General features: G+C 41.1%; 1 protein-coding gene across 4 annotated transcripts in view; it reads left to right on the top strand.

Moving 5' to 3' along the window:
* Nucleotides 1-27,067, top strand: part of RELN (reelin) — a 306,441-nt gene that overhangs the window by 27,216 nt on the left and 252,158 nt on the right. For 2 of the 4 annotated variants that reach the window (XM_083399200.1, XM_083399199.1), the window contains exon 2: nucleotides 12,644-12,754. In XM_083399200.1, coding sequence (XP_083255326.1) covers nucleotides 12,644-12,754 — 111 coding nt within the window. Of the gene's footprint in view, nucleotides 1-12,643; nucleotides 12,755-26,545; nucleotides 26,700-27,067 lie in introns of those variants that run through there. The other 2 variants (XM_083399202.1, XM_083399201.1) reach the window with 1 other exon arrangement.

Genomic DNA, 27,067 nt, shown 5'->3' with positions numbered 1-27,067 from the left:
TTTCCCATTCAGCTAGCCAGAGACCTGCTTCTGCAGCTGTTGCTCCTCCTCTTCCTGCGTATTCCCCACAAACTGGACTCTCTCACTTCCACCTGCCACAGTGCCTTGCTGGCTCCATGCCTCTGCCTCTATCTTCAGTGCCCTGAACCACTCTCCTGGTGTTTGGGGCACATTGGTGGTGGCAGTGGTTTTGTTAGATAAGGAAGCACACTCATGCACACACACACATGCATCTAAACAGAGCCCCCAGTCTAGGAAAGCTTTTGCTCAGTCATATCTCTCTCTCTGTGTATGTTTATTTGTTTATGTTATGCATTTCTATCTCATCAAGGAGCCAAAGGCAGTAAACCCTATACAGTGGTACCTCGGGTTACATGCTTAATTTGTTCTGGAGGTCCGTTCTTAACCTGAAACTGTTCTTAACCTGAAGCACCACTTTAGCTAATGGGGCCTCCTGCTGCCCCCGGGCCGCCAAAGCATGATTTCTGTTCTCATCCTGAAGCAAAGTTCTTAACCCGAAGTACTATTTCTGGGTTAGCGGAGCCTGTAACCTGAAGCGTATGTAACCTGAGGTACCACTGTAGTGGTAAAACAATACAAATAAAAGCCATCAAATACCTGGGTGTAAATAGTTTTCTTGATTCCCAATATATAACAACTATTACCCAAAAGGTAAAAAGATACAAAAACAAAATTCCAACTTACCCCCACCCCCTCCAGGAGGGACCATCATTTGTATTATTTGATGTGCGTAATCACTTTGTTAATTTTTCTGATACAGCAGTTGAACATACATTCTGTTCCCAATGAGAAATACACTGATGTGCTGATGCCTTTCGGTTCTGTGCCAATAGCAGGCATGCTGCTGCTAATGAAATTGTTTTTAATTCCTCTGGGAGGTCAGTTGTAGAGGAGACAGGCTCACCTCATTCCACAAATGGGGAAGTACCACTGAACCTTTAAGGATTCAGCAGCACCCTGTGACAGCACCAACAACTGGGCCTGGACCAGCTGGTTTACCCCATATTTAGAGGCTACAAACTTAACCGGCACCTTCTTTGTATGTGGAATATGATGCTATAATGACTTCTTGTGTTGGGAGATGGAGCACACATTCTGCACCATCTGAAGCTATCCAAGACTTGGAATAAGCCCACATAAAGCTCACAACAATCATTCAGCCTCATAGTTACAAATGCATAATTGTGCTAGATGGAAGAATAGCTTGCAGCCTTTTATACTGGCTGCTGCTGCTGCTGCTGCTCCTACCTGAAGGTTCCAGGGCTTCTATCAAATCCAGACTCACTCTAAAGCTACAGGCTGTGTAAGTAGGGGAGGTTGAACCTGTCAGTGACTGGTGAACCCAATCCTTTCAGGTCACTGAGCCTGCCAACCACTGTTTTAGCCTTCTGTGGATTTATTTTGTTATTTGCCATGACAGCCTTTCCATTAGAATGTTATAACCAGAAATTTCTCAGTAAAGATAGAGCCCATTGTTTAAGAGGCATTTTTCTTTTTTTAGGAATTTATGTTTTAATTTTTTTTTTTTGCAAATTATGTGGCTTAGGTAGGTCTGGGAGCTCATGTTCTGCATGTACAAAGTCACAGGTTTAGCCCCTGGCATCTTCAGTGAGGGGACTTAATGTAATAGGGCTGTCAAACATCTTGCCTAAGAAAGTTGAGTTCAAGCTTAGCCACCTGTCAGGGCTGACAGCACTGAGCTAATTCAGTAATAGACATTTCCAACACAGAGAACCTAATACTGTGTTGGCCCTTTATGTAATCAAGTTATTCAGAAGCTCTGGAAGCCTGTATTTTTAAAGTTATCAGCAGAAACAAAACAGTATATTGGGGGGGGGGGGAGTTTGCATGCTTATTTCTCAAGATACAGTTGTACTAAGCACTTATACTAAGCATTTCTATAAAGCGCAGTACATTTCTGCATGACTGTATTCCCCCACCCCCTGAAATGTCTGTTTGCTCCAACTTGCTTTTAAATGAGTCCACTACAAGTTTCTAGAACACTGCAGTGTTACACAGAATGCAGTGATGATTATCATTTAACTAAATTAGAAACCACGGGTGGTCCCTGTATTATTTTGCTACAAATTGCTTTGTGACCGGACCAAACAGCTGGCGTGGTGTCCCTTTTGTAAAACGATTGTTGTGTATCACTGGTGTGCACTATTTGCCTTGTGGAAGTGGAATAAGTCTCATGCCCTTTGACAGAGCTTATTGTCTCCCACATCATGCTAGCAGTGAGCCACCTGTTCAGGGTTCTTATCAACTTCCATGCCACAGAAATGTTGCCTTGGTACAGTGTCTCATATGCACTTCAATGCACTCATGGTGCCTCTGTGTGGCCAGGGTGTCCTTTTCATTTATGATGCAGCAAGTGGACCATGTGTAAAAGGAACTTACATTCAGATCAGCTTCTTCTAGCTAGATAGATCAGTGCAAAAGCCATAACAACCAGGAGCTCTTTGCATACATATTGCAGCTCACACACCCAGACAGTTCAATAAATTAGGGTACAAGGTAAAGTAATATAAATTAGAGCAAGAATAAAATATATTTCCTCTGTTCTGTCTCCTCCTTTCAACCTGAGGGGGGGAGAGAGACGGTTTCTTTTTTCAGGGCACAGCCCACCCAAGAAAATAAAAATAAAAAAGCCATTACAACACATAAAAGCAGCATTCCATATCTTTTAAAAAGCAGCATTTTAAAATCCCAGCGCTCATACTTCAACAAAAGCAATCTGAAACAAACAAAAAAGTATTCAGGGTCCATCAGTACAGATAGGGCCACATGTTCCTCTCTCTCTGTATCTAGGATGTACCTTCTCCTGTGGCCTTGCCTATTAAACCAGGAGAACAAGGAGCAGCAGCAACAATGTGATGGAGAACCCAACTTTGGGTAGTTCAGTGTGTGATGCTGTGTGAGCCCTTGGGAGTATGTTCATTGATAAGGAATCCTTCCCCATTGCAACTGCCTATGTCCCATGAAAAAGCTCCTCTGAGGGTCAGAAGACTCTAAGAAAAAGTCTAGGACACGTTGGGGGGACTTTGTCTTCCAGATGTTGCTGAACTACAACTTTCCAGCAAGACCTCACCCCTAACTGATTTCATCCATCGAAACATACAAACAACATGACTTAAAACCTACACATTTCTAAAATAAAATACAACATTGCCACATCAGTCAAGGATGGATTCAGATATTACAGACTTCTGCCGACAGAATGGCATGATTTATTCATATTTTCTCCTTTTGCGCTCCCCAGGAAATCATGAGAAAGGTGTGCTAATTCTAGGTGGTAGAAGTATCACAGATTTCATTGCCAGTTCCTGCTTTGCATGTTGCACAAGAAGTAAAAGGTAAAGGTACCCCAACCATTAGGTCCAGTCGCAAACGACTCTGGGGTTGCGGCGCTCATCTCGCTCTATAAGCCGAGGGAGCCAGCGTTTGTCCACAGGCAACTTCCATGCCAGCAGGACTAAGCTGCTTCTGGCGAACCAGAGCAGCACACAGAAATGCCATTTACCGTCCCGCTGGAGTGGTACCTATTTATCTACTTCCACTTTGACGTGCTTTTGAACTGCTAGGTGGGCAGAAGCTGGGACTGAACAACGGGAGCTCACCCCATCACGGGGATTCGAACCGCCGACCTTCTGATCGGCAAGCCCTAGGCTCTGTGGTTTAGACCACAGCGCCACCCGTGTCCCTTAGCACAAGAAGTACATTCGTGTAATTTCTGAAGTGGTTCAAACTGTAATTTGACATACACCAGATTCATGAACAAACTAGCTTTGTTAAAAAACATAATTATCTCATCATTTATCTCAAACATTTACAATTTTTCTGAGATCCCAAGACTTTGATTTTTGTGCATGCACATTAAAAACATGACTTCGGAATGTTTTATGTGTATTTTGCTGTCACAGTGTGTGTTGCAATATTGTGCATCACTACACGCCCTTCTTTGACTGGCTGATTTCATGGGATTTAACCTGTATTTATACTCTGCTGCACTTTTTATACTCTTTGCGTGTGTAGGTCCCCAGGCCACCCCTCAAATAACTTCACACATAACACCTAATTTAGTTTTGGTTTTTGGGGCACTATTTTGGCCACAACTTTATTAAAATACAAAATCAGTGAGTGGTTGTTTAAACATTGGTTATGACTATCTGTCCCCCCGCCTAGGACAGAACTGACATCCTGAGGTCCGATCGGTAGCCAGTAGAAGGGGAAGTCAAACTTGGGGGTCATTTGAACTAAGTGTTGGACCCACGCCGCTCACCCCAGCAGCTCCCCGAAAGCTTGCCGGCCCTGGTCCTATGACAAGGATTCCCATGACAGGGATTGGGTGGCCCTGGTCCCATGACAGGGATTGGACGAAATCGTGGCAAGCCCCAGGATTCCTTTAACGGAATTCCCTTCAGCACAATAGGAGGGGCAGGCACAGCCTATCCTGACCCCTCCACCACCAGCACATTATAACCAATGCCTAACCGCAACCTTACAAGTTGTGACGAATTGCTGAGTAGTAGGCAAAAACCAAATGGCACAGCCAATCACCAAATGGCAAAATTCCTACTAGGCCCCTGCGCCAAGGCAGAAGACCCCATGACAGGCAAAGCAAGGTCAACCGGAAAAGAGGGCGGGCGGGCGGGTGATCCGATGCACTCTGCAAAGAGAAAGAGAAACCAGAGTGCACCAATATTTAAAGACTATGGTCCCACCCACCCAATTTGCAACATACAATTAGCCCCAGCAACCCGGTTATCCAATCACAATGCCAGGCAACAAGTATTAACCTGCCTGGCAACAAGAGGCCTGGCCCGGTGGCCCACACCGCAACACGTGCTCTCATTTATTGGAGAACACGCTTTACCGTGGGATAAAGCCAAAGTGAGTGGCTGCTGGTGGCATTGAAGGCCAGTGCAGGAAGAGGAAGTAACTGCACAGCAAGTGTTGTGGTAGACCAATCCTTCCTGTATACAGTTAATTAAAAGTAAGTCCCACTGAATCAATTGTGACTTATGTCTGAGTATATTATACTGTGAAATAAAGAAGGAAAGTTATGTTCAGTCATGCTGAACGTGGATGCACACAAACTACAAATTAACTTGGAATCAACATCTCTTTGGATTATGGGAATATTACCTTTTCACCCCCAGTGAGTGGCGGTTGCAGCCTGGCGCAGGATGACGCAGCGGCAGGCGCTGGTTTCACAGGTGGCCAGGGAGAAGATCATTTCCTTCCCCAACGGTTGCACAGGCTACCAATGGTTCTTCCGTGATTCTGTCCAATCACTGGTGAGCCAGGAGGGTGGGACTTCAGAGTGGACCTGGGGGAAAACTATTTCTCTCGGGTCTGCTCTTTGGTTATAAAGCCAAGCTGTGCCTCCTGCCCAGAGTCCAGTTCACTTGGCTTTTGGGACTTTCTCGGATGGTGGATAAGGCATTGGGTTGTTTCCTTAGTCAAGGCAGACAGGGGGATTGGGAACCTTAATCCCCATAAAGAGGTTCGTGAGTGTGTGCTTCCATCCTGATGCCCAGATGGGGGCTGATGGGCCATGACACACACTCCCCAAATGTTGATCTTAGAGGGATTGCCCGATTTGACGTGGGCCATGGGCTGATCCTTAACCTGGGATTAACCCTACTCAATAATCAACCAGCAGTTGGGTTGGGTGATTCATGGTACACACCCAATGCTTATGCCAAGACCTACTTACATCTGTAATCAATAAAGTTGTGGCCTATTTTATCTGAAAGCAATTGGCCTGTGATTATATCATCTTCCATGTTAGCCCCTGGCGTCTTGCAGCCTCTCATCTAGTCCTGTTCAGATTCAACCTCCAAACTGACCAGTTTGGTAGCATCACTGGCCATCGCATATTCTTAAAACATACGAATTAGGAAAGATTTTTCTGGAATATTCTTTTTAGAGCCCTCAGTGGCCAACATGCTATTCTTCTGTGATATAACAGGTTTGTATAGAAATGTAAATATTATTTTATTATATTTTTAAATATAATGTAAGGGGGGAAATATTCTTACTGGCAGTCTTCTTTGTTGATTTGCAGCTGTCTCTCTCTTCATTTAACATGAATGTTTGCAAAAGGATTCTGCGCATCAGTTTTTTAATATGTAGATGTTTCTTTAATTTCTAATGTCGCTATAACAGTTTTCAACTCCATTTGCTTAATATAATCATAATTCGTTTGGTAAGAGGATTTATATATTTCTAAACTGAGGTCAATATGCTCAGAAGCCTATGTTTAGCTAGCACACTTTCCTAATCTAAAAATAAGACACAATTCTTGCAAGCATTTATAATTTTCAGAAGATGATTGTATCCTTAGTAGGTGGGAAGGTTGTGGGCTTAAAATGCCATTGCTGTTTATGTTTACAGCGGTTTCTTTTTATGAGGGCAAGCGAATAAAAGGGATTTACAAAACAATGCTAAAAATCTAAACACAACACTCATATTCATATCCTTTTAATAATTTATTTAGAGCGGTGCCAACAGTATGAAAATTTCATGTATGGGTATCAAGCAGCCAGCCACACATAAATCTGAAAGGCATGAGCAATGAGATTAGATTTAAAACAGAGGTCACTAAATTTGTGATGCTGTTCCTGGATTACATTGATGAAAAGTTAATTGTAACAATTTGAAGTTAATGATTTTTATTTAAAAATCCTTGCATATTTAGTAGAACAACTCCAGGATTCATAATTATTTACCATTGTGATATTGTTTTTCTTTAAAATGCATCTTGAATGGTGCTAACCAAACTAGATATTTTAAAATTGCTAATAGTTTGTGTACTCTGAGTTACACTGATGAAAATATAGCAGATAGCTTATTCAACCATTTCACTGACATGGGCAGAGTTCCTTATGGTATGTGGAAATATTGTGCTTTGTGAAAGAAGAAGAAGAAACTAAGTGTAGGAGCCAGTCATTATGCAACAATTTCAAATATGAATTCTAGTTGCATGTCTAAGAACAGTCTTCTGTGCCGTCCAGTGAAAACAAAAATGATAGACACAGGACAAGAGAGAGTTTATCATAGTAGGCTTCTGTTTTATGAAGACTTTCTTTGTTTACATGACTTGGTGCAAGTTCAGAAAAAGGCAACAAGGCTCTAAATTTGTCGTGGAGTGCCAGTGACCACACTTTTTCTCACTTAAACATAGCTTGTGTGGTCTACCACACAATAACCGCTTGCCTCCTTTCAACAGTAAAACAGACCATATAATTCCATCAGACCACATATATATTTGCTCCTGGAAAAAATAGGCTTTGTACTTAGTACTATCTTATTAGGAAATAATCCCCATGGAAATTGTGGGACATACTTCAAGGCAAGACTGGGCCTTATGTGCATCTTGAAGAATTCAGTTAGAAATGAATCTGGCAAGTCTTGCCTTGCTCAGACAAGGTCCTTTCAGTTAGCTGGGTTTTCTTTTAAATTTGTCAGTAGCTCACAATATTTTTTTCCCCAATGGTGCCATTGGATGTGTGTGTGTGATGGGTAAGTGCCAACCAAACCACAGCCAGAAGTGATGCCACCAACAAGGCCTCCCTGTTAATTGTAGGCAAGTGCATTCTGGCAGGGAGATTCGGTCTCTATATTTCCTTAAGGAACATTTTGTATCATTCCTAAGTTCTAGTAATACTACAGATGGGAAAGTAAAGAGAACAAGACTCTGAGATACAAATGCCTTTTTGTTAGGAAGTGATCAGATTAGGTGTATTGATTGTGGTTACCAAGAACTCTCTCCCATTTAGTGGTTATTACTAAATCAGCGGCACCCATATTATGAAATGCCCTCTATAGAGATGTGCATTGGGCCCCTAATCTAATTTCTTTCTACTGGCATGTTCAGGCATTTTTATTCAGAAGGTCCCTTCAGTTACTTAATTCTTGACTTGTTTCTAACTTTTGAAAACAATTGTGATCTGGTTGTTCCAGGCCAGGCATAGGCAAACTCCAGCCCTCCAGATGTTTGGGACTACAATTCCCATCATCCCTAGCTAACAGGACCAGTGATCAGGGATGATGGGAATTGTAGTCCCAAACATCTGGAGGGATGGAGTTTGCCTGTTCTAGGCTGTCATTTCCTCCTGTTTTAAGTTTCTGCTGCTACTGTTATATCTGTATTTTTATTAGGTATTCTATTTTTAATTGTTTGTTCACTTTATCTCTTGTAATTTTTATTGGTTTTTACACCTTGAACATCCTTTTAGAAAGGGGACCCATTAATAAATAAGGTGCTGCAATCCTGATGACATGTCTTATTTACATATATAAAGAAATCAACACAGTAGAAGAAACAATTTTTTGCTAGTAAAAATGCTGTGTCTGCCCACCTGGGGTAACAAAACAAAGAGGAAAGATGGTAACCATTAATGTAGTCTTCCCAACTATGCAAAAGGTTTGCTATGAGAGGCTGTAGCCTTTTCCCTGTGAAATCGCTGGTCCAGTGACTTCGTCACATTAGTCTCCCTGGGTTTTAGGAGACGAAATCGGATCAGGAACCCCTGCTGCTGCTACTCCTGCTGCTTCCCTTCTGGGCAGCCTGCCAGCTGAGCGGCAGCATGCGGTAAGCATTCAGAGGTTATGCTGTGCATCTGCCTGCACCGTGGTCCTCACCAATCCAATGAGCTGCATGTGATTTCCTCCTCTTTACACCTTGACCAAGGCAACTCCGTGGCTCATCACTCTTGTACAGGCAGAAATATATGCCTGCATTCTGTGGCAAGTCTTCTCCAGGTTCCATCTGCCAGTGAGGCAATTGCCTTTTCTGCAGTTCCTGCTCAACAAAAATTTGAAGCGAAGATGGAGCCTTTCTTCCTGGCATACTAGATTCAACTGTGTGAAATTAAAAACACAAAATATCAGGGAAGCATCCTAATATGCAGTCCCGTAGCTGTAGTCCTAAATGTTACAGCCCAGATGAGACTGTAATATATTCTGTGTTTAGCTGTTTCTTAAAGTTAAGACACAAGTTAAGATCACTCCAAACTGGGTGATGCAAAACGGCAAATGTGCTTCAGTTAGTGGGCAGCTTGATTAAGATGTTGACCCAGTGTGTGGCAACTGTGAAAAATTGTGACTTGAATGCTAGGGATCATTAGAAAAGGGATTGATAATAAAACTACCAAACCATAATCCTATTACAGAAATCTATGGTGGGACCACACTGTATAGAGTACCGCATGAGGTTCTGGTCACCACAGTTGAAAAGGAATATCGCAAGCTTGGAAAGGTTCAGAAAAGGGCAACCCAAATTGTCAAGGGGTTGGGACAACTTCCCTATGGGAAAGAAAAAGGGTGCATAAGAGAGTGTGGAGAAAGTGGACAGAGATACATTTTTCTCCCTCCCACATAATACGAAAGCCTGAGGTTGTCCAATGAAGAAGTTGCACGTTGCAAGATTCAGACAGGCAAAGGGAAGTGCTGTTTCTATGGAATGCACCTTCACAAGATGTAATAATGGACAATACCCTGGATGACTTAAAAAAAAAATAGGGTTATCAATGGGCACTAGCCATAAAGACTATGTTTAGCCTCCACTATTGGAGACAGTGTGCCTCTGAATACCAGTTGCTGGGAATCAGAATTGAGAGGACACTGTTGTACTCAAGTCCTGCTTGGGGGCTTCTCACAGACTTTTAGTTGGCCACTGTGATTCTTGACCAGGTGAGCTTTTGGCTTGATTCAATAAGGCTCTTCATCGTGTTCTTAACCCGTTAACATGACAACTCAGACTAGGATCGGCTCTACCTTCTTTTTGTTATGCAGGTGTTTATATCAATTTACCCCTCTTTTTTCCATTTTGGTCTCATTACAATTCTTATATTTTCATTTTGTGGACAGCATGTCAATGATGCTTCCCCCCTCCCTCCATGATGTTGGGACATACAGTAAGGAGGGTGGAGACCAGGGAAAATGTTGATATTAGCACAATAAATTTCCTCTTCTAAGTCTGATGTACCTATAAAATGTATGCACATTTTCAATAACAGCTTAGACAAAATGGACAGTTGACCTCAAAATAATACCAACTTCCTAAGAGACAATTGTCTTGTATACTATAAAGCTTCAATTTGCAACCCAGGATGTTACTTCACCTAGAAGAAACTACTATACTACTACTATACTATAACAGTATAGTAGTAAGATTCATAAGTTCTGCATGGCTTACATTGGTGCTCACGTGGGAGTTTAAAATAGTATTTCTCTAGAATTCTCTAGAAGCAACAAATTAGTGATGTTTTCACATTCTCTTCCATGGAATAAAGGAGGGTATTGAGTTTGAAAAGGGCTCTTTGATCAGTTATATCACCCAAGCTACCTATGACTTAAAATGCTGTGAGCAAATTATCATATTGCATCCCAGTTCTCTAAGGCTTGCTGTATCCGTTCATAAATTCTTAGGACAAGGTGAATTGAAAACATGGTATATGGTCCCAGGCAAGCTTTGAGGCACAAATGCTGTGATTAGGAATGCTGGAAGTATGTTGGTTCTGGAGAATATCAGCAGAGACTGCAATTCTATACAGACATCCCATGGGTCAAATCTCACAGAACTCAGCAGGACTTACTTCTGAGTAGACATGCGTAGGGTGGTGCTGTAAAAATGGTTTTAACAGTTCAAGGCCATTGCTGCAGACAGCGAGACATAGAGAATAATGCTGCTGATCTGCCATGCTTTTACGTAATGGATAAGAGCAGAAGTGAATAATTTTGGCCTTTCTCAGCCGAGGCCATTTAAGCATATTAGTATATTTGAACTAGTAATATCTGATGATAAAAATGTCAAGCAGACGTGTTTAAGATGAATGTTCAGAAAGAAGTACTTCAAAAATTCCAAGTGCCATATGGCTCAAGTAATTTAGAGTTCCATTTCTTAGCTCTAAATTATGTCAGAAAAATAGTAACAGGTGCTTAAATGCCAAAGAATGCTTATAATCTGCCCAGTGGGTTATGTTGGTCTTTTTCATTTTATCTCACTTACAAATATTTAAGACTTAACAGCTCAATACTCTACTTCGCATTCAGATTGTTGTGTAAAATACATCAAAAAGGCACAGTATTATCGTATTATTAACCATGCAGATATAGTACTGTGTAATATGCCATGGTAATATGCTGCAAGCATGTCCTTTGTTTTACTAAAGATATAACATTTGCATTTCCGAACTGAAGGGTTCGGGGTTTTTTTACATCATAACAAAGTTTTAGCCTTTCTTGGCAAGCAGGCGCCTTTCAGAAACAGTGAGCTGAGTGACCTTTCATTGCTACTTTAAAATCTTGCTGCTGTAATGCTTAGTGTGCAGCATTTCATGATAGAAAGCTCATTAAGTATAAAAATTATTTCTGATTCATTAAAGATGACAAATAATTTAAGCATGGTTGTCTTTCTCAAGATTGTACAATTTGAGGGGGTGAGGAGACACAGAGAAAGAGATATAAATAAATTAGGAGTGCTCAGCTGAAAATAGCTTTTTATTTAACATAAATATTTGGAAAGTTTCTGACAAAGCTGCAAGTAGGGTTGTGAGGAGGAAAGCTCTGACTGGCATGCATTTCTTTGTAACATGTGAAGGATTCTATGCATGTATGAACATATGTATGCTAGCAGTCGTGCATTCATGGTAGGCAGAATTGTGTGGACCCTTCAGTGGATTTCTCTCTCTCCATTACTGACACTCCTATTTAGGTTAATGTGGGAAGCAACCCTGCTCAAATCATTTCCACTTGATTTAGAGTCACTCGGTGCAGCTTTTCATGTTATTTGGCACACATAATCGCCATATGTCCACCACTGTTGTTTGTGGCAGTGTTGACACCTGTGAACACATATCCAGGGACTTTGGCCTGATCAGATGTATGTTCAGTTTAAAAACATGTGTATATGGTCCACACTGTTATAGAACATACCTGTGTATGTGCATCAGCTATCTTTGTCACATAACGTGTAGCTGTCCATTGCACTGCACAATTTGTGTATCCTGTTGCTAGAGCTTCTTCTTGGAACTATTATACTTATAGTATTAACCTACTATGAATAAATTTTGGACTGTTATTCCAGTTGTGCCTATGAATTTGTGAGGAATACAAACTGACTTTTAAGTATTTGTTTACAGTTTATGTCAAACCCTACATTTGAAACTGGATGGCTTCAAAGTTTGGGAAATGAGTTGTTGCTGCCCAATAAAAAGCTGGTTATTCTTGATCACCACTCATTAAAAGGCGTGGAAGAAGGTTGGCTATGAAGATATCTAAGGACCAGTTAAAAGGTCATTTACTGTCCACGTTTGCCTTCCCTCTGCTGGTAATCCTATGTGGTGGGAAGTAGCATTGCAAATGACACTCTAAACACATGGAGAATTCTCATGTCAGTGTCCACTATCTCCAGGGCTATTCAGTACCCCATGTATTTAGATTTGGTCACACAGAAGAGATTCCTCCCTGAAACATGGATTGCCCACATAGTGAAAGGCCTTTTAGCAACAACCCTGGTCCTAGATAACTGGCTTGAGCATAGAAGGGTGGTGAAATCTTTCCCTTAAAATTGAGAATCTTTTTCATATTTTTAAATTTTCTTTCATTTCAGTGACTATTTCAACGAGTACCTTTTTTGATGGCTTATTGGTCACGGGACTCTACACATCAACCAGTGTTCAGGCTTCACAGAGTATTGGCGGGTCCAGTGCTTTTGGCTTTGGTAAGTACAAAATGATTTCATGAAGTGTGTGTGTGTGTGTGTGTGAGAGAGAGAGAGAGAGAGAGAGAGAGAGATGTTCAGCTGCATAGATCAATATGTTGTATTTTGGGTCTACTTCCTGGTCCATTCCATGTGGAGCCATGATCAATAGAGCCTGCACCTCTGTGCAAAGACCTCTGCTATCAGACTTCAAGGATTGATCCACAGACTCCTCAGTGGATCAGGAGGGATTTCCCCGAAGCCTGAAACCCCAGGGCAGCAGAGGAATATGCCAGCTCTTTGACTGGCCAGATGCAACATTCAGGGGGCGGGGCCTCACATCAATCAATACCTAATCCATACTATAAAGCTTTGACAGCTGTTTCAGGGCACTGCTGAGACAACTATTAGCGACTAGTAGGATGACTAGCTGTGATCGTGAAACCCAAATAGGTCCCTCTCCAAGGTGCTGATCCTGCCTTGCTTTGCTTTCGTGTCTCTCTGGGACTACCGCTCCACTTGGTCATCATCAATCTGTGGTGCTGGGTACCCGCATGAATCAGGACAGAATACTGTGCTCAGTTCTGGCCACTTCAAAAAAGGCATTGCAGAGCTGGAAATGTTCAGAAAAGGGCAACCATAACAAAAGGTGCTGGAGCTACTTCCCTCTGAGGAAAGGTCACAACATTTGGGGCTTTTTTGTTTATTAAGAAGCAGAGTGAAATATGGACTCTTTCTATGCAGTATGCTAAATAGTGCTTCCTTTTCTATTAAATAACTGAAATTTGAACTAAATTCCACTAAAGTTAACAGAAACCAATGGCCTCAAGGTCTGCTGTAACAATTATTTCAGTGGGAGTATTGCAGCTTGTACTTCAGCTTTTGCCAGAAGGATTCCAGCACAACCTCACCCCTCATTTGACACAGCTCTGGTGCCTCCCATGCTCAGTCCCTCCATTAGCAGAGTTGTGGCAATTCTGCTACTGTAGCCCTAGGACAGGGGTGACAACACATCTCTTAAAATGCTTTAACCAGCCTTGCCGGATGATAGGATTGTGCTAAGTGAGGCATTCCTATGTACATTTTCTTTGGAGTAATTACCATTGGACCTGGTGCTGCACATTCCTAAGTACATATATGCATGTAATATTGTTACAATATTCACAGGAACACATTAGTTGTGCAGGGAGGGGACTTAACACTTTCCCTGTGTTGTGGCCCCAATATCCCCCTCCCCAAAGCTGCAATTCCCCTCAGGATGAAGTTGCCCCTAAAGATTTAGATTTTCAAGTACTACCAGTAATGTTCCTTGTGATTAAATCAATGCCTCTTGCTCCCCAAGGCTTTTCAGTTTAGCAAACATCAAAAGCATAAATAAATATGCATACAGTAAATAAAGTTAACAAATGCTTGCTTCCTGTTTTGTGCCTGTCGCCAGTGTGGTGTAGTGGTTAAGAGCGGTAGTCTCGTAATCTGGGGAACCGGGTTCGTGTCTCCGCTCCTCCACATGCAGCTGCTGGGTGACCTTGGGCTAGTCACACTTCTCTGAAGTCTCTCAGCCCCACTCACCTCACAGAGTGTTTGTTGTGGGGGAGGAAGGGAAAGGAGAATGTTAGCCGCTTTGAGACTCCTTAAAGGGAGTGAAAGGCGGGATATCAAATCCAAACTCCTCCTCCTCCTCCTCCTCCTCCTTCTTCTTCTTCTCATTCACCTTAAAAGATCTACCACTATTAAGGAAGACAGTGAGGTTCACAACACCTCTGTCTTTTTACAATTCACCTGAAAGCAGGTTCACTTGATTTTAATTGAACTTGCATGTTGATATTAGTGTAGTGATATTAGTTGCATGTTGATATAAGTGTAGTTCAGGCTGAAGCTCAGACATCTGATTCTCTGTGCCACTCCAGCAGAAAAAAGCAATTGGGTAGTCTTATAGCAAGGCAATTGCTGAGGCAGAAGTTGTGCCTGCAGTGGTGTTTTGAACTCACCCAGGACATTGCACCAGTGCAACAACGTGGATCTGGGCTGCTTCATAGCAACCACCTGGATCGCTGGATACAAGAAATGTTTCATAGCAAACAAATGCTTAAAGGCAGACCACGGAGCAGGTGGATAAGAGGAGGGAGCATAAAGGGGAAGCAGCTATAACAGACGCTCCCTAATTTTATGGATTCAAAAGAGACAAGAACCAATAAGCACTTTGATGGAAATGGCCCGGCAGGAAAACACTGTGACCATGGTGCAGACCCTGTGGCCTTCCAGAAGTTGTTGGACTCCAACTTCCATCAGCTCCAGCCAGCAAGGGCTATAGTCAGGGACAGCAGGAGCTATAGTGTAGCAACATCTCAGGGGCTAGAGGTTCTCCATGTCACTGTATCCCACCAGGCCACTGTCCAAAATTTGCATTAAAAACTTGTTGGAGAACATTAGGACTGTGCACGTATTATAATTGTGTACTCTGAATGAACATAGAGAGGAGGATGAGAGTACACTTTTAGCTGTACACCTGCACAGCTGACCAGACACGATCCATTCCACTCCCCTACATATTGATAGTCTGCACAATCCCAGTTGTATGTCAGAAATGTTATGGAGTTGGAAAAAATGAACTGCATTTTCTTGATATTACCTCTAAGAAAGGAAAAAACTTCACTTATTATCAAACATACAAAGTAGATGACTTCCTAGCACCATTTGGAAATTGAGTGTATTTGCAGATGATTAATGGTTGTAATATAATTTTTATTCCAGACTGTTTGCTAATGTTTGGTATTGAGGAGAGAGGGAGAAAACAATAAAGATAAAAAAGAAGAAGACAAAAGGAAAAAAACACTGTGCTTTTAATGGCCAAGAACAGGGAAGATATACGAGCAGATTGGGGAAAGGTTCCTTCCTCCCCCAGTCAGGAAAGATGGATGGATATTTAAAAGTTCCATTACTTAGTAATTCATTGTTATTACAGAGAATCCTGGTACTGCAACTGAAGGTCTGGGCATGATGAGATTGAGAATTGCCACTTACTGCGTCACAAAGACTAAGTAGTATTGCTATATGCTGTTCACATTTGAGGGCTCTATGAAGCTGCACATCACTGAGATTGTGCAAGGTTCATACTGAGCACTGGCGCAACATGGCCTTGACCTTGGGGCAAAAGTCCAGGGCCTCACATCATGGGGCGCCCTCAAAAGAGTAGCAGATTATGGGGGCAGCAGCAAATATGTCCCCCATCAGAACCCAGGCCATCGTGGGCATGTCAGGGCAAATTAAGGCTTCTGCAAGTCACTGCAGCAACCTTTCTTCTTATTTTAAAAATGGGATGGCTGGCCAGCCATGTCATGGTTACTGATTCCCTTTTTGTTATCTGCCTGCCTGCCTGCCTGCCTATCTATCTATCTATCTATCTATCTATCTATCTATCTATCTATCATCTATCTATCTATCTAATCTATCTATTATGTGTTGTGCTTTTCCACAACAAAATGGTGCTTATTCTCAATAAAAGGCATTTAGCATCAAGGCAGCAGACTCAATCTCAGTTTTATTCCTGTAAGTAATGAGCACATGCTTGGAATATTTCTGTTTCTGTAACATATAATGAATGTAGAAGCAGCTGTAATGCATGGAATTGTGGTGACTGAGGTAGAGGGGAGAGATAAGAGAAATGCTAAATGTTTCCTTTGCAACTTAAGTTATGCATAAGGCCAGCTAAGGGAAGGCCTGTAAGACCATTTAGTTCAGGGTCTAAAATTATCTTGTTGCACCGCTATTTCTGACAGGATGAAGTCTGCCTAAACAGGTGCAGTGGTTTTTGCATTAAGCAGCTTTCACGTTGATGTTCATAAAATTTAAAATGAGCACTTAAATTCAAGCTTTCTCCCTTTCTTTAAGAGAAAAATCACCTTACTAACATAAAATTTGACAGGTGGGGATATCCTTATGACACTGGCAGGAAACTTCGACAATAGGACTCAGCTGTATCTTTTATTTATTGCAAGTCCAGTCAAATCCAATCCACCCTTCCATATTGCCAACCAGGGCAGCAGGGCAAAGGCACAGCTAGTTTAGTACCCTGGAGAGCTCACAGCAGTCAGTGCCAAAACTTGGGGAGAGTTCTTGCTTCAGCAGCATGTTGAAGCCTTCTGAGGATTGCTCGACTTGAGCCTCTTACTAGCTCTGTTCCCTCTGAGGTGCTACCTGTTCATTAAAAGGGTCATTGCCCAATTCTGTTATGGTTTGATCCTATGGTGGCCAAGCAAGGAGAACTGAATTGCAAGGATAGTCTCAGAGTTAGAGGAGTCCAGTAAGGCCACATACTCTGGCCTGGCCTGCCCAGAAATGAAGGACAGTGGCTTCCTAACTGATGCCTTTCCCTCCAAGTCTCCTAACTGGATGAAGGATTATGGCCAGAGAATCAGAGAATCAGAGAATCATAGAGTTGGAAGAGATTACAAGGGCCATCGAGTCCAACCCCCTGCCAAGCAGGAAACACCATCCACCACACTCCTTGGCAGCAAATTCCACTGTCGAACAGCCCTTACTGTCAGGAAGTTCTTCCTAATGTTTAGGTGGAATCTTCTTTCTTGTAGTTTGGATCCATTGCTCTGTGTCCGCTTCTCTGGAGCAGCAGAAAACAACCTTTCTCCCTCCTCCATGTTACATCCTTTTATATATTTGAACATGGCTATTATATCACCCCTTAACCTCCTCTTCTCCAGGCTAAACATGCCCAGCTCCCTTAGCTATTCCTCATAAGGCATCGTTCTTTCTCTTTCCTTGGACCTCAGCTGGATTCTTAAGATTCCACCTTGCCTTTTCTTACAAGTTGGTTCTCCACCTTCAACCTTCTTCCTGGTCTCTATAATAGTAACAGCTAAGCCAGGCAACATTGGGCTGGGTTGCCTTTGTAATGTATTACTGATCCTTTTAACTCTGCATATTTTGATAACAGCACATCAAACCTCAAATGCCATGATTTTACTCTTAAACCATGTTATTATTTTGCAAATAAATATTGCAGTTGCAACCCTGATGTGATTGTTGTTGGCTCTTTGGAACAGGCACATGGATATTGGTTTCTTTTTTTAAAAATAATATTTATTAGATATTTTATAATTATAAAAAGAGAAACAATGAAGAAAGACAATTCATGGGTTCAACAAACAATACATCAACAATAAAAAAGAAGGAAAAAAAGAACAGTACAACAATACAACATAAAAAAGGAAACAAAAACACACATCCAAATTTTATATCTATATCTTTCATCAGCTTATTTCCTCGACTTCCTCGCACCTCCCTTTTTTGTATTCTAATTCAAATTAACTGGTTCAACAAATCCTTTCCCTCTTCTTCAATTTTTGTTCTATAATTTATCCTAACACAATTTAACTTTAAATTTTCCATTTTGACACATTAACACTTAATATTCGTATAATTCTTAATAACACTTCTGCTAAAACCATATAGCTTCATTCCAATATTCTTCTAACATTCACTAATTTTGCAATATTTCTGTAAATATACTTTAAATTTTTTCCAATCTTTTTCCATCGACTCTTCTCCCTGGTCTCGGATTCTGCCGGTCATTTCTGCCATTTCCATGTAATCCATCAGTTTCATCTGCCATTCTTCCCGGGTGGGTAGTTCTTGTGTCTTCCAATACTTTGCGATGAGTATTCTTGCTGCTGTTGTGGCATACATAAAAAAGGTTCTATCTTTCTTTAACACCAATTGGCCGAACATGGATATTGGTTTCTATTGATCATTACTAAATCCCCACATGTAAGCAATGGCATCACAGCCAGGGCAGTCCTTTTCTAGCACACAATTGCCTCCTTTACTGGAGATCTCAAGAGTAGTATTGTTATTTTCCCAAAATTAGCTTTTATGTTAATGCAGATGAAAGATATGGGTTCATGTGCCTGTGAGCACTGGTACACAAACAGATCTGGGAACATCCCAGAAATCGCCATGGGGACAACATGAGCTTTGCAGTGCTCCTATTTCAACTTGGATGGAATGAAAGCCAAGATGTAAGTGTACAGTACAGTGTACAGTAATCTACTGCTTGTGCTTAGTAACATGCAATACAAAGAATGTGGAGGCAGGGAAATTGCAGTAGTACTCAAAGATACCACAAACTTACTTATTTTTCATTTTTGCATCAGCATTAAGAAATAATTATCATACTGGTGAACAGCAAAAAAGAACAACAGAATTACATTAATCAGACAAATGCCAAATGCAACATAAATCAGTAGATGAGTTGAATACTGCCTCTCCATATCCCACCCAATATCCTAAGAGAGTACCAAGCTTTGATAACCACCCAACTGACATTTGACCATGTTAAAGAAAACCAAGCCTTATGAGCAACGGTTGGAGGAGCTGGGTCTGTTTAGCCTGGAAAAGAGGAGACTGAAAGGAGATATGGTAGCCATCTTCAAATATCTTAAGGGCTGTCACATGGGAAAGGGAGTGTGCTTGTTTTCTCCTGCTCTGGAGGGTAGGTCTCGAACCAATGGCTTCAAGTTACAAGAAAGGAGATTCTGAGTAAACAGTCGGAAAATAATTATGACAGTAAGAGCTGTTTGGCAGTGGAATAGACTCCCACAAGAGGTGGTGGACTCTCCTTCCTTGGAGATTTTTAAGCAAAGGTTGGATGGCCATCTGCCATGGATGCTTTAGCTGAGATTCCTGCATTGCAGGGGGTTGGGCTAGATGACCCTTGGGTCCCTTCCAACTCTCTGACTCTATGATGCAAGGTCCTAATCTCTCAGAAGTGAACTATTTGCTTGGGCTTCATTTGAAGTAAATGGACTGTTTCCCAGCATCTCATGGTCATAATTTGCTTGGATTGGATTTTGGCTGCTAGATCCAAGATTAAGCATGGTGCTTAAGCATAGTACCTGATGTGCATCAAGGCTAGTATATTTCCTTGTTTGGTTGTGGTATTTGTATTCAATTTATATTTTATTGCTTAAAACTCCATTGTGCAGTATTCAACATAGAAACATTTCCATTGTCACATACTACCGAGGATGACCTATAATTATGATGCCAAAATTTTAAACTGGACTCTTAATCTCAGGGTTGTGGGTTCGAGCCTTGCATAGGGCAAAATGATTCCTGCATATCAGGGGGTCGGACTAGATGACCCCTGTGGTCCCTTCCAATTCTATGATTTAAGATAACCCCACAATAATGAATACAAAATTCATAAACAACGTATCAACAAAGTTACACTACTTCTGTAAATGCTTGCTTGGATATATGGATGAAAAAAATTAGTAACAAATATTGTAGTCAGTAAAGTGCTATCGAAGAGAATCTGGGTGGTCTTTTGCATTTCCAATTAGCCCAGTTAATTACATTTAAATTTGGGCACAATTTTTCCATGGAATCACTCCTTTAAGTGTAGTGTTCCCTGTGAATTGTTAATGAAGTTGCTCCATAGGGCAAGACAAAAAATGCTGGACAGAAGCAAATGAGGTCCTTAAAGGCAGGAAATGTCTAAAGAGAGAGTTGTAAGTCACTGATGCATACTAAGAGATACCTCGTTTTGCTTGTTGATATGAATCTTAAAGCATGATGCCCCAGGGAAGTCTAATGTTTAATTATGAATATCCATTTATGCACTGCAGGAGAAAAAGTTTCCTTCTATGGCTTGGCTTATGAACAGCAGCTTTACCGCATGTTCTGAAGAACTGAGAGCCAAACTAGACAAGACATCATTCATGCAATTAGCAACTGCATGAATGGTTTTTAAAACGTAAATACAAAGCACGGAGATGTCCAATCTAGACTGGGAACCTGATGTGAAGGTATTGGGGGGGGGACACGACTTTAATCCTCTGCTCACCTCACTTCAACCCCAGTTCACTTGGGGGTGTCTGCACCAGCTATTTGCACTGGGGGAAAATGCTTCCTTTAGCATGAATGGGAAGTTTTATTCGAGAGAAAATAACAGAGATGTGGGGTCCCTGATTCAGATTGGGACCACATCAGCAGGCAAAGAGTTAACGTTTCTACCCCCATGCCAGGGTCTTGATCTGGATTGTGATCCCTACTTCTGATATCTCTTTTAAAAGCCATCCATGCAGTTGTTACTTAAATAGTTAATGGCATGAATTGTATCTTGCCTTGTTTGGCTGGGAGTAAAGCTATTCCCTTTTACTGTTTTTGATGTTATGCAATTGTTCTTAACCTTAAACAAATACTTAAGAAAAACCACTTGGATTTTATTATTAATCTTACTTTTTATTCTGGTAATAAATAAAGTGGAGCTGCTATGAGTGATCATTCGAGGAACAAATTACAATTACATCAAATTACATTGTTATATTCTAGAGTCTTGTGCGCTGTTTGGAAAGAAGGGAGTGCTCAAGCTCTTTCGAGGACTGGAGTGTGTAGAAAAATAAGGATTTTGGTTAAATTGTCTACTAGATTTTCATGTTGCTTTCAGGGGGAAAAAATAGCTTTCTACCCACCGTAGTTCAATAGTTGTTCCCATTCCAGCTCCTATCTTGAGCTTCATAAACATTTCCCCCTAATGTTGGAATCTTATCCCTGCACCGTGTTTCCCCAGGCTTCCAAACTGCTCTTAAAAAGTCTTGCATTTTAAAAGCACTACAGGGTATTTGCCCAAGAAGTGTTTAAAAGCAAAGAAACATAGGGAAAACAAAACAAAAACAGCAGGCAAACTCTGGGAGGCCCTTTAGACATCTTGTCAGTGCAAAAGTCAGAGGAGGGGTTTAAAAGTAAAGGGGAGGTTGGTGTGCACTTGAGCTGTTGCTTCAAAGACATCTCACAACAAAACCTGTTCTGCAGACTCGCCTCCGCACAGCTACCATTTGGGAAGGGTCAGGTATTTTAGGGCACCATGTGGAACACCAAATGATCTTCCCTACAAGCTCATTTGAATGGGAAATCAATTGTAGATAAAAGAAAGGAACATGCCTCCCGCTGATACTGCACTGTCAACAGAAGTGGAGGGAAAGGAAATAGACTTCTGTAGCTGCCTTTGTGTTGGCACTGAAACATTCTGTTCTTGGGATCTACGATTTAAAAAAGCAGAAACTATCATGACTGATTACTGCATAGCCAGGAAGCATTAGCCTGCATAGCATAACATTCTTGAAATGTTCCTCTGTAAACTACTGAAATTGCTCCGTGCCCCTGGCTTACTTTGTGACAAATCAAATGGGCTCCAGGACCCTCACACCAGAGACACATGCCAGAAACCAAACAGATGGTAAGCTAGGAAAAATTACCCTCAGCATTCTCATTAGAACAGTTGGGAAAATTTTAATAGGCCCCCATTTGCCTTGTGCTGTATCTAATACCCTTTGAACTGCCACTTTTTTGTTACAAGTCAACAACCGCAATGTATATTTTAATAGGGATTATCAAACACAATTTGCCCAGAAGATGTACCAGCCCTCCACTGCTAATTAGCCAAGTTTAAATAATCACTGAGTTCTGGAATAATTGGAAAGAAATCCTGTTTTTCTTGCCAGTGCATAATTACTAATTAACAGGGAGATAAAATATCTGTATAGCGTCATATCTGGGAGAATCTGTTAACAGTTAATTAAATTGTTAATGGGGGCCAAATTGACATTGGTCAGCAAAGTTTACATTTCAGTTTTACTATGTATAATCAACTTTCCTGAATCAGAAGGAGCCATGATGACAGTGAAACCTGTAGAGATAAAAGTTGATGGTCCTGTCAAGTTTTGTTTAATAGACTTGAGGGGAAAATGTAACCCTTGATAACTCTGAGTTCTTCACTGCGTCCTGGTCTATATGTTATGTTCAAGAATGATAAAACCGAACTCTATACTTTTAACCATAAAAATTAGTTGTTAACAAACTTTTCCAATCCAAAAAATTATAAAAATGGAACTTGTAATGTCCTGTTCATGTTTCACTTGCAATAAATTTAGATAATTTGTTTTTAAACGAAGTCATGCTATTAACTGCATTCAACGTAACCCAAATATCCTTGGCAATATTTAGCACAAACATTTAGAAATTGCTGGTAGTCATCTAATTATTATTTTTGTACAGGCAGCTGTATTGTTTCAACAATACATTTATTAACAAAGTAAATAAAAGTACAAGCCTAATCCTCTAAAGAGTTCATTATATTTTATTTATGAAACTCTATCCACTGTAGTGCAAATGCTGATTTGCTCTATAGCAGCTGGTCTGGATACGGCCTCGATATTATTTGATCCTAGATCTTCTGCTTCAATAATCAATATTTTATTGACCTCAGTGCAGTACCTCATAGAACTGCGTCCTAAAATGACAATGGATTTCCTAGGAAATGTGAAATTTGATGCAACAGGAATACTTTAGCTGCCCCCCAAATTAAGAAATCCAAAGACATTTTATTCTGTCATATCTTATTGGCCACTTATGATATTAGACTATTATGCCTTTTCCAGAAACCTTGTGTACAGCAGTAGGCTGTATACAGACTGCTGAGCGCAAGAATCTCCTCCCATTGATCACATCCTTAGTGCTGTCAGATAGGACAATACTAATACTATTTTTTTAAAAAAAAATAATTTTTATTAACCAACCAATCAAATCAAATCAAATCAAATCATATAAATTCCGAATTACAAAGCCGAATTTTAAATTTTTGTTGGGGTGACCCATATTTCAAGTTCCAAAGGGAGATTCCGATCATCTTCTTGCTGCTGCGTTAATATCCACAAATCTGTCCAAATAATGTTCATAATTCTATCCAGTCTTATCTTGCTGTTTCCACATCTCATCTTGTTCGTATATTTTTCTTTTTTTCTTTATGATCTCTTCTGATAATCTCCTTAAGCAGGTAAACACCAATTATAATCCTGTGTGAATTTTCCGTTCGTCCAGTCATCATATCAAGATGGTTTCCATATATCATCACTTTCATAAATAACAGCACTCTTTCCATCATTAATCTCGCAAATCTGTCACACTTTAGTCCCTCTGAGGAGGCTCACCCACAATATGAAAACAGATCTGTCCCTCCTCCCAGACATAAGTCTTTCGACAGAACTTGCCAAGATGGCGACGATATTTTTTGCTGCGTCATTCCAAAGCTCTTATGCTTTCCACGATCTTCTTGAAACATGCTTTGGTTAGAAAATTATCTCCACACAGTCTTAAATCCACAGCTTAAGTCATTTAAACGGCATTTGTGACTTGTGTGTGTGTGTGGGGGGGATTCTTGGTTAATCACATAGAGAAAAGAAAGGAAAGTTCCCCCCTCCCCCATCCAGTCCCGTTGCTGAACATACCGAGCCTTAGTGTGTCTTCTCATGATTTATTCTTGTTCCTCCGACCTGTCTTGTTTATCAGAGATCTCTTCAGTTAGCAGTCTTTACTCCCCCTTCTTCCTTGAAATATGTGCATTAGCTTCCTCCTAATTGTTTCTTTTGAAGTTGCTGCAGCTAGAGGCGCGAATCAGAGACAGCGTCCAGGAGCGCCGAGATCCGCACAAGGGCTTTCTGCCTAGTGCCCCCACCCCCACAAATTTGGGGGTGGTATAGGGCACAGCAGGCAAGGGCAGCCCCCCCCCCCACATGCTTGGGGGCCCCGGGAGGCTGTTTACTCCCATCACAGCCTCTTAATTACCTCGTGTGGGTCGGAGAGATGTTATTGTCAGCCATCTTCCGATGCGCCCCTAGTGGCCACCAGGACAATACTAATACTAATACTAATACTAATACTAATACTCTGCTGTGGGCATGGGGACAAGACACTGCTCAGGACAGAACAATGTGTTTAAAAAGAACATCAGCTGCAATGTGCAGAGCTCCCTTTTCCCATTATAACATCTATCAGAACTTAGTTTGCAACCTGGTATCATTGCACCATGTGTCCATTCTGCATGTTAGCTGTTGCTGACTACAAACTGGAAAAACACATAAGGATGTCAGGATATGTGGTGAGTTCTGATAGGTGCTATTGAGCAAGTGGTCTGCTGTCTCATGTCATGTGACCTCCAGATGCTGTATGTTCTCCATGAGGTGTGACAGATATGCACAATAGCCAGTTGTTATGCACATTAGCCGCTCAATTTACACATCCCCTAACATATGCAATTGAACCAAGAGAACGAAACAAAATGAAATGGCAGGCTCCTTTAAGCTGTCTGAGGGGGAGCTACCCCTCCACAGCTTAAAGGACCATGGGTGGGGGAAGGGATTAACCTTGGAGGACCCATTTTCTCTGCGACCAACCTCTGACTTCCTTACTCCATTCCCCAGTGAAAGTATCATGAGACTTAGCTTTCTGCAGTACTAGTAATATAATGATTACCATAATATAATGGAAGCAGTGGGAATGATCAACAAATTCTGATGTGTAGCCCCTTGCAAATATTTGTGTGCAATTCATCAACAGTTTAATTAAGTATTCCAACTCTGAACTTAGCTATTTGGAACTACATGCTCAGTAGTTTTTGTTTAGACATGACATGGGACATACAGTAGTAAAAAGCAGCTTTCTACATATGTCTTAGTTAGTGTTACTAATTCTTAGTGAAACTTATGAATATATATTCAGTTTTAGTATGGACATAGATTATGGAAATATATATTTTGCATCACACAGAGTTACCAAACACACAGCAATGTTAGAATTCAACATAGCATATTGTTCTGAACTCCAAGTTTTGCTCTTCTAATAGTTTTGCTCTTCTGCTCTCTACCTATATGTGTGTCTTCAGCTAAATAGCAAACACAAATGCATTGTGGCATTACGGACATACTGCAGTCACATGGAATCACGGTCACTCTGATGCTTCCTGACTTGCTATCAAAAGAACATAATTATCATTACAATGAATCTATAAGTACTGACAACATTAGCTGCTGGATAAAGAATATGAGTTGTAATGAAGTCTACATTAGATGAAAACAGGCCCTTTGGCCTTGAGCTAGTGGAACTAATCCTTTAGCATAAATATCCAGAAAGCTGGGTTGGGAAACAACTAAGTTTCTTTTGGAGCCTCCTATACTATATGCATTATTTTAAAAAAGGCCCTGTGTTTCTTCTTGCCTCATTAAATAAAATCCTTTAAGGTCATTATTTTATCTATTAAAAAAACCTCCCTCTTTCTGCATTCAACTAAATTGGGATTTTGCACCACCCAGTACCTTAGAAATAGTATCACGATGCAAGTGGACACATTTTTAACATCATACTGCTGGCTAGTGAGCTAGTAAGTTGTAATTCATTTGTATAAAGAGATTGGGATAAACCTTGTCTTGAGAAGGGCATGGATTTTAACAACTTATTACAAAATATCTTCCATTTTAAGCCAGTGAAAGTTCACATCCTCAATCTTGGGAAGTATGGCAGAGAAGCTGTTTTAGCTGATACTTTCTTATACCAGCATCAAAGGCAGCCCCACTCTGTTCTCTGTAGTGTGGCTAATGATTTAATTTGCATGCAAATTCCAGATTGAGGCTTCAGATTTTTATTAAATGAAGTGTAAAGGTATTTTTAAAGCACGAAATACCCTTAACTTGAGACATAATTCTAGGAAACATATTCTTGTGGAGTACAGGAAAGTTAAGAGGTACCCAATATGTTATACAAATCCAGTGGTTGCTCCCAAAACTGACTGCGCTGTCTCCTCCAACTTAACTTGTCATGACAGACCACTGTGACAAACCCTTTGCACTGCCAGGCAGGAACCAGTGATTGTGACATAAGGGCAGAATGCAGTGATGCCACAATATGAGGTTAGTTTTCTGGCTAAACCAGGTGAGGGTAGCCAGTGGGTTAGGGACTGAGTGAGTTAGAGACAGGCTCTGGTGGAGACAGGCTCTGGTGGAGACAGGCTCTGGTGGAGTGAGTGAACGAGACCAATAGTGGGTCCAACGGTCAAGAAGGAGGTTTCTGTGTGTGCTGTAGAAGGAAATGAGTGGCAGGTGGGGCTCATCAACCTGGGAAGGTAGGCCATCTAAGAGAAGGAAAACTCTGGTCCTAAACCTCTGCTGCCTTGTGGGATATCTTTGGGAGAAGAAAAGGCTAAGAAAATTTTCTACTTCCAAATTTTGGACAGAGTGGAGATTTTTCAAAGAAACCCTCTGAAAACTTCTTTCTTTCTTTCTTTCTTTCTTTCTTTCTTTCTTTCTTTCTTTCTTGTTCTTATCAGTGACATTGTCTCCTCTGGTTGTTTCTTTTTTAATGCCGTTGGCATAATTCAGACATAACAGGAAACCACAGTTTCTCACTATTTGAAAAAGCCACAGCAAGCCAGGGTCTCCTATGTTCCCCCTGTACACATCCTCAAGGAGAAAGGCTGAAGCATTTGCTTCC

Source organism: Podarcis tiliguerta (genome assembly GCF_965153285.1).
Source record: "Podarcis tiliguerta genome assembly, chromosome: 10".
Classification (NCBI taxonomy): Eukaryota; Metazoa; Chordata; class Lepidosauria; order Squamata; family Lacertidae; genus Podarcis; species Podarcis tiliguerta.
This window is presented reverse-complemented; position numbering and strand designations above follow the sequence as displayed.